Consider the following 8,802-nt stretch of genomic DNA (forward strand, 5'->3'; position numbering starts at 1 on the left):
CTTATAACGTTTACTATCTTAAAACCCAACTTTCTGTCTTGCAGGCCCTTGGTGGGGGGGACGCTTGGGAGTCCCTGAGAGTGTGTGAGTGTCCTGCAGGGCAACCATAGACTGTGGGCAAAATTCTGCACTGTACACTGACGGTCAGCTCTGTCTTACAGCGCCCCCTGATGGCTTCTTTTTGTCATTACACTCACTTCTCGCAGCAAATAGTTAGGGTTGAGTGAGCATCATCCGTTCTGTGTCTTCTTATATACAGTCTATGGCTGTGTTGGTCGATAAGGCCCGATCCGTCCAGAAGCCTGCTGTGTGTTCAGGACGAGCAAAGCAAAGGGACAACCCGAACCCGTACATTGATTCTATCCGGAGCGGTAGGTACCGAGCACCTCTGTGGTTGTTGTTGTTGTTGTTGTTTTATTCCGTTACTCAGACCCATGTTGCTCAGCTGAAGTAACCCCCGCCCTGAAAACAGAGGACGGAGTCGTGACTGTTTTAACGTTTTTGTACTTGTAACATTGCAGCAGCTTGTAGAAACTTAGCATCCTGGTTAATACTGCAGCACAGAAGATGTGTCGCAGTTGTTCTGGCTTTTGTTTTGCAACGTCGGATGAGCTAATGATGCTATCAGGCTGGTGAAGGCTACACAGGCAGGGAGCTGCGTAACGTTAGGCTCTCTGACTTCACATAAACGCAGGGTACAGAGTATGGGTTAATCGTGCTCTGCTGGGCTGAAAACGTACTTTAGATTATTTAAGAGGCATTCAGGGTTTACATTGTGTGCATAGATTGTCTTTAAGGCCCAACAGTAATGCAACAATGACCTGCTGCTGCTGCTGCAAAAGAGAAGAACAAGAAACTGCTCCATCACTGATGATAGTATGAGGTCATTTACTGGGTCCTCATTAATTATTAAACAAACAAGCACAACATAATGATAATAAGGATTTAGGTCATTTACAACATGGCATTCATTTTTCTTTAAACTGGGAGGTTTGAATTGACTTTATAAAGATAATGATGTTTATGGTTTATCATACCGTTATTTATTTATTATTGTCAAACTGATCTCAATTATTGAATTGCATAGTCATATTACATATAGCCCAGCATTAAACGTACAGGCATAATCCATATTAAGAAAACAAAAACATCTTTAAGACATTCACTAAATAAATAATGCCATATTTATTTTGAAAAGTTAAAACCTAGAACATGACTGCATGCTTTGGGCACTAATGGAAAGTGTAAGCAGAGGAAAGTTATTTAGCTTTAACATGCAAAAACACCTATATAAATCCTTAACTGGCAATTAGTTAAAGGAATTCTTCTTCTTCTTTTTTAATACTTTAGTTAATTTGACTTCTACAGTATTATTGTCTTTGCTGATTAATTATTTATGATTGATCAGAGCACATTTGTGAACATTAATATGGTGCCAGAGTTGCGCCCATCATCTTCTAGTAAAACTTTAGTGAAACCTGGGCAGTCCTAAAATTATAGTGTGCTGTAAACGTGCAGTACACATATACACCACATAGTTATCTCTAGAAGCTAATGTGATTCCCCTTCAAAATAATAGAACATTTTAGAAATTAGGAAGGCAAAGTATGACGGCAATAGTGTCTGACATGCTGATGAGCTGGTATTGCCTAATGTATCCTAGCCAGATAGAGCTCCCCCAGTAATCACTTCGAGATATTAATAAAAAAACAGTGAGCCACCTGCTGCCAACAAGAGGCAATAACCCTGTGGTAGCACATAAAGTGCACTAATTGACCCACTGCTCCATGATTACTCGCATTGATTTTCATTGTTCTCAAGTGTTCTTAATTTATTTGTGTATCAGTTGTGGTCATGTTTCATTGATGTTATTGATACCGACTTATTTCTCAGCCGTATGTCTTTCTGCATCTTATTGTCTTTTTTCCAGTCATCCCGTAATCTACTTGCCACGTTTGTAGGAGTACGCACTGATAACTTGACTAAGATCAGTGCCACCATGCGTTCCTCAACCACATCTGCTGCTCTGCTGTATCTGCTGGCGGGGGCTGTGGGAGCCATTCAGACCCCCCAGACAGGTGAGGGGCCCGGCCTGGAAGCCAGATGAGCATGCAGAGCTCTGACAATGGTGTAGTCCGAGCTGTAGAGAGAGAAAAGAGAAGTTAGGAGTTAAAGGAGGTCAAGATGGCAGCATGTCGAGTATGTACATTGTCAGAATTAGAAAAGAAGAAAGCACTGAGTGGATGCCATGTTTTAAAGTACTTCAAGGTGGTGGGTTTATCAATTAAAGTAGGAGCTTTAGCCTCATTTGATGAGATGCTGCATTTTTGGGTTAGTTTAGTTGTGTTTATTGGTTGGATTTCTGTTTTATTTCTGCCTTATTTCAAGGTAGAGTCACACAGTCCCTCTTAAGTTATCGGGTACATTTAGCATAATGTCTTTATGATGAGTACTGTGTTGTTTATTTATTCATCAACCAATGTAGGACAGCAGATGTATCTGCTGATTATAGTCTTGATTTATTGTTTGGTTTTTAAAATGTCACTGTTTTGCCAGTCCAAAACCCCAAATATATTCAGTTTGCAATTAAATAAAACAAAGAAAAGCATCAAATACTCACATTTGAGAAGACATTTTTTTTTTTTTTTTACTTGAAAAATGACTCAAATGTCACACATTCAAATGAATTTGAATCTCTGGAGAAAACGTCAACATGCAGTGTACCCAGCAAACGTCCCAGAGACCAAGAAAACTGTTAACCATGGCAAAGAATGTGTTATGTAATTCTATGAAATAGAAGCAAACTCGTTGTAGTATTTGTTTGGCAAACTGGTACGATAGCCTAATCAATCAATTGAAAAAAAATCAATCCTGTTACTTTACAAGCAGGAGATCTGTGCAGGTCCAAGTCTCTTTATTGGCAAGCAGCTAAATATGTTTAGGCAAACAGGTTAAAACCGAAGTCTGCAGTTCAGTCTGTTGTGGATGAACCAGCTGAGATGTTAATTGTTCCTCTAGTGTTCTTGGACAAGCAGCAGGCGAGCGCAGTGATCTCCCGTCAGAAGAGGAACGTTGATGGCAGTAACCCGCCTTCCAGCTTGGAGCAGATTTGCATGGAGAAAGTGTGCACCTACGAGCAGGCCAGAAGTGTCTTCCAGGACACGTACCGCACAGTGAGCCCCAGTCTTTGACTGTTAACTCCCTCCTCCATTTTTTTCTCACCTCGAACCTCCTCAGTGCCTCTTGTTGGCTCTGTTTATTTCAGTCTGCCTCTATTTCATGAATGCAATTGAGCACTTAACATGCATGTTTTTTTCTTGCAGGATATCTTCTGGTCTGTCTACATTGGTAAGTGCTGTGTTAAAATGGTATTTCATCTGTCATTAGTAGCATGTAACATCTTATGGACTCATAGACGGGCTGTCTGTGTTTAGACGGAGACCAGTGTGCAGAGAACCCCTGCAAGAATGGAGCCATGTGTTCGGACAGCGTGGGGGGCTACGACTGCGTCTGCAAGTCGGGTTTCACAGGGGTCCACTGTGAAAAGGGTGAGGAGGAGATGTCCGCATCATCATTGTTAATTCGCTTTTCATTTGGGGTGTGAGTGCCGCAAACTTACCCTTTTGTTTTCATGATGCAGACCAGACCCTGTGCACCCTGGAAAAAAACACGGGCTGCTCCCAGTTCTGTAAACCGGGCTACACGTCCTATGAGTGCTCCTGCGCCCGCGGATGGAAGCTCAGCCGGACGGACAGGAATAAGTGTGAGCCTGCAGGTACGTCTATTTCCAGTATTAAAGTTCAACTGAAAATAAAATGCATTTTTTCCTGCGTTAAACAGCTTAAATACCTGCTGTGTAAATCACTTATCATGTGTTTTACTTTGAAAAAAAAATTACAAACCAAAAAGGGAGAAAGTAAAATTTTTTGGTAACTAGTTTTGCATTAATTAGACAGAACCACAGAGTTTCCATACAGCCAATCAAAACTGTTACATAAAGCGGTAACATCAGCGTTAAATCATAGGCAGTAACTGACTGTAGCAGCAGTCTGCTACACAACAAGAGCAACAACTCACATTAGCTTTCCTGCTAAAGCCTCTTTCTCATCTAACATACATGACATGAACACACCTCTTGTCCTGCGCCTTAGCTTGTTGGAGAAGCCTAGCACCAGTTTGGGCCTCTCCTATATATTGCATACATTTGTGTCACGATGTTTTAAATCCAAAAGGTTTTTTAAAAGCACTAACCATTGTACCATTGTTGCTCCAGAATTCCCAAGGACCTCTTTAACCATCGGGATGAAAAAATATTCTGTCCGCTAACAGATAATAAACAAAACAAAAAAACATTTTCCAAGTTGTGTATTGGTTACCGAATGAAAACAAAGATGGCTGCCTGCCGGCTACCTACATAGGGAACAGGCTATTGAGAACTTGGGGAAACAGGTTGAAAATCTTTTTTAACAGAAATGTTTTAGAGGAGTCCGTAGTTGGTTATCTTTTAGTCAATCAACGAGCCACCAAACATTCTCCAGGGAAAAGTGTACTGCTAATAAAGTTATGCTGATTTAGCTTATTAGCTGGCAAGACAGCTGGTAGGGGTTAGGGATAAGGACTCGTTAAAATTTAGGTAAGGGGAAACACATATTAACAGTTTCACATATTAACAGTCTTTGACACACCACCTGAGCTCAGCCTGCCAGTGCTGTCAGCCAAACAGACACTGACACGCCTCTCCAGATGGAAAGGAGCTTTTCTGATATTTCCTTCAAGACCTTTTTTTATTTCTTTTTAATAATAAAAAAACTGTTCACAAAACATTTAACACACATTGATATTATTTTTGAGTGCAAAAAGGGATGACTAAATGTAATAACTACATAAAAGGGAAGGAGAAATAATCTATTGAGAGATAGTAATCATACCCATCTCACATTTTTCTCTCAGTCACATTCCCCTGTGGTAAGCTGAACAGTCGGAGTCAGTGGAAGGACAGAGAGTCCAGGAACATTAATAACTTTGAAGGAGTTAGCTGTTCTTCTACAGAGTGTCCCTGGCAGGTAGGAACACACACACATTACAGGTCACAGCAAAACTGCAGGGTCTTATTGATGCATGTCACTGGGGTTCATTGTGTTGTTTGCAGGCTCTCCTGAAGAGTTCAGAGTCCCGAGGTTTCTGTAGCGGAGTCATTCTGAAGGAGAACCTGGTTTTGACTTCAGCTAAATGTGCCCACAAATACAGCTTCTTCCAGGTAGTTGTTGGTGAGTAGACAAAAGACACCAAATGGAGACAATAACATTTATTGTTTTTATATCAAATTTATCATTTAAACCATAGAATGACTCAGCATTCAGTGTATTTACTATATACAAAATACCTGAATGAGAAAGAAAGAGACAGATTACCACCCCAAGGAGGCTTTTTAACTTTCTCTATGCCAGTGGGGCGGCTATGGCTCAGGAGGTAGAGCGGGGTTTCCCGTTAATCGGAAGGTTGACGGTTCAATCTCCGGTTCCTCCAGGCTGCATGTCAAAGTGGGCAAGATACTGAACCCCGAATTGCCTCTGGTGGCTATATGTTAGATTCTGTTTGAGCACTTAGGCTCAGTGACTGAATGGTGAATGCAGATTTAGTGTAAAAGCGTTTTGAGTGGTAGAAAGGCGCTATACAAATATGGAGCATTTACATTTACAGTGTACCTCATGCACCTGATGTTGTGGTGTTTAAATGAGTGGCGATGGGGTTGCGTTCATTGCTGATGTTGGGAAACGGCCTAAATCTTTCCATTTCCTATGTGAAAATTACATTTTCATAACAGAAATTGTGTCTCTGCTGACAAAAGATACTGGCCACATTTAGATGAAAACGTACTACAAAAGATTAACAGAATATATTTTACAGAGTCTCTTCTTCAATTTCAGAGGTCTGAAATATGTTGGACTGAGCTGCACAAATACACAGTACAGAATAAGATGAAGACTATGTAACTACCCTATATTTAAGTGTAAAATGATTATGATAGTCAAAGGACCCACAAGTCAGTAGGGCTGCATCAAACAATTACCATTATCAATTCATATGCTGATTATTTTCTCAATTTATTTATTAATCATTTTTATAAAATGGAGAAAAATGCCTGTTAAAATTTCTTAGAGCTTATTGTGACATTTTCAAATGTGTTGTCCTGTCGACAGCCCAAAATCCAAAGATATTCAGTTCATCACAGATAAGCATCTTCACATTTGAGAAGCTGTAATCAGCAAATGTTTGGCTTTTTTTGCAAAAAAAAAAAATTACGATTATTCGATTAGCAAAATAGTTGCAGTGTTCTGCCGATAAACTAATCCATTAATCGACTAATTATTGCAACTCTACATGTCAGTATGTGTGTATGAGCTTGAGAAATGGCATCATCCTGTCTTGCTTTGTCTTACCTCCACCTCCTCAGGCAAGCGTAACACCAACGATGAAGACGGAGGGCAGACGCTGAATGTAAAACTAGTTCACATCCACCCGCGCTACATGGAAGATCGCCCTGAAAATGACCTGGCTGTGATTGAGCTCCGTGACCGCATGATTTTTAAGAAAGAAGTCAATGCTGCCTGTCTGCCAGAAAAAGACTTTGCCGAGAGCATCCTGATGACAGCAGAGCTCCCGGCCATAGTCACCGGCTGGAAAGAACCAAAACAGGTATCTTCTTTCCAGGGCCAGCTCACCCTTAACCTGCTGGAGTACCGCCGCCTGCCACAGTGTCTGGAGACTCACCCCAATCTGATGACCAATAAAATGGGCTGCACCACTCCCAGGACCAATGCCGACTGCACCATGAGCTCTGGCAGCCCCCTGCTCACCCTGTACAGGGAGGTGTTCTTCCTCACTGGGGTGGTTAGCCAGCCGCCAGGGGCCGACTGCACTAATGGCTACATCTTCCAGAAAGTGTCGCGCTACCTTGGCTGGCTGCGGCCGCTCATGGGTTCACGTTAGGCGGGGTAGTCAGGGAGAACATGGAGGTCAGTGGTTATGGAAAATCTAGGCTAATGCAGGTGAATAAATACTAACAACAAGGAATCAGAAGAATATGTTTGTTGTAGCTCAACCTTGTCATGCATTTTGTCTTTCTGTCTTGATAATACCCATATTAACAGCCATATGTATAGTCTCAATCTAGGTTATGACTTCCTAATTTATCCACAAGGGGGCATTCTGTTAACATAAACAGAGAAGCACTGAATCTGTTTACCAGTCAGAGACAGCAAGGGAGGCAGTGAATTATTCAGCATGTGTTTTGTAACGTGGACATACCTTTTTAATAACCTTTTAAGTGAAGTGTTATTTTTAGCAGTTACTTTGCTGGCTGACATGCACCATGTAACACTCCAGGTAATCGCTGTTCAATGTTCTGTCTATAAATGTAATAAACCCTAATAAAACACATGACATCAGTTCTTTCATTATTTTGTTGAAAAAGCAGCTGAAATTTCAATATCTGAACATTTGGAAATACCATTATACAGCATATTACAAGTAGATATCACCGGGCTCATAAGACGTGTTTCATTTTTATATTCTACATTTAAAGATAAGCCTCTTGAGCTGTGCCATTGTGTTTTAGAGAGGGTCATCAGACGCAGAAAATAAAAACAACAGAACAACACCCACTATATCACTATTACAGTCTCCATGAAACCTGCGAGATATATGCTATAACGAGTAAACAACTGTCTCTCTAAATAAAGTTATGTCAGCAGTGATGAGAAATTAAACCTATAAGCTCACCCTGGCCATAAACAAAAAAGGTTTTGACTTGATGACGCTAGAGGAAATTTTTCATGGCAATCCATCCAATAGATGTAGACATTTCACTAAAAAACACAAATGTCAACCTCATGGTGTCGCTGCAGAAAATGTCAGGGGATCACCAGAGTCATCAGGCATCATCCACTGGGGACCATGAATGTCTGTACAAACCTTCATGGCAAATCCATCCAATAGTTGTGGTTAATTTAAAGGCTCTTCTTTTTCTGTTTACCTATTACGTGTTAAAACATGCAAACTTTCAAGCACAGAGGAAACATTAAATCTGCAGTTCTCATTAGTTTAATGCAACCGTAGTATCAATCTGCCTCAACTAGTCATTCCCTTTTTGTCTCAGATGATATTAGCTTGCCCTCACTGTCACATACCCCTGTGTTGTCTAGCAACATTTTCCCACAGACACTCGCGCTCTGCAGTCTTCTCACAGCCTCCCTGGTGAACAAGGCCAAGACCATGTCATGCAGGGAGAGAAAAGGAGAGGCCGAAGAATGGGCAAGAGAGATGCCACATAACAACAAAACCTGGCCTGCCAATTTTGATCGGGAGCTTGAAAAGGACAACTCCAAAAGCTGGGGCCCACATTGGCTGTTGCCATGGTACTCACCTAGGAGATGGCTCCTTGCTCCCAAAAATGGCTCTGCTCCTTTACTGGGCCATCCAGTGGAGATTAATTTGAGTGGAGCTCCTTCCTTCCTGAGTCTGGTCCTGCTCTCTGGTCCTGCCAGCTCCATTTATATGCTTAAGCTTACATATACATAGAGACACACAAAAACACACACTGAGCAAGGTAGCAGCTAAATATCAAACAGCTACTGCATCGGTTTGATTTTATTCCCTGAATTGAACCTAAAATCTGAGCAAATAGGGAGACGGGGACGTGGCGTGAATAGAGAGAGGGGTAGAAAATAGCCGGGGGGCGGCATTGACTCAGAAGAAAGTCAGTCATTGTGTGGATGGATTGATGGACCTACAGTATATCAG

The 8,802-nt window shown here is 41.4% G+C and overlaps 1 protein-coding gene across 1 annotated transcript; it reads left to right on the forward strand.

Annotated features, from left to right (window-relative positions):
• The first annotated feature begins 202 nt into the window (after positions 1–202).
• On the forward strand, positions 203–7,447 carry proza (protein Z, vitamin K-dependent plasma glycoprotein a). The gene is made up of 9 exons (XM_038700403.1): positions 203–371; positions 1,931–2,078; positions 3,019–3,173; positions 3,324–3,348; positions 3,435–3,548; positions 3,641–3,775; positions 4,951–5,063; positions 5,150–5,267; positions 6,455–7,447. The coding sequence occupies exons 2-9, from the start codon at positions 2,000–2,002 to the stop codon at positions 6,988–6,990; spliced, it is 1,275 nt and encodes a 424-aa protein (XP_038556331.1). The 5' UTR covers positions 203–371; positions 1,931–1,999; the 3' UTR covers positions 6,991–7,447.
• The last annotated feature ends 1,355 nt before the right edge of the window (positions 7,448–8,802 follow it).

Source organism: Micropterus salmoides, unplaced genomic scaffold (assembly GCF_014851395.1).
Source record: "Micropterus salmoides isolate LMB-PRFRI ecotype aquatic unplaced genomic scaffold, ASM1485139v1 Ms_hic_scaffold_10, whole genome shotgun sequence".
Taxonomy (NCBI): Eukaryota; Metazoa; Chordata; class Actinopteri; order Centrarchiformes; family Centrarchidae; genus Micropterus; species Micropterus salmoides.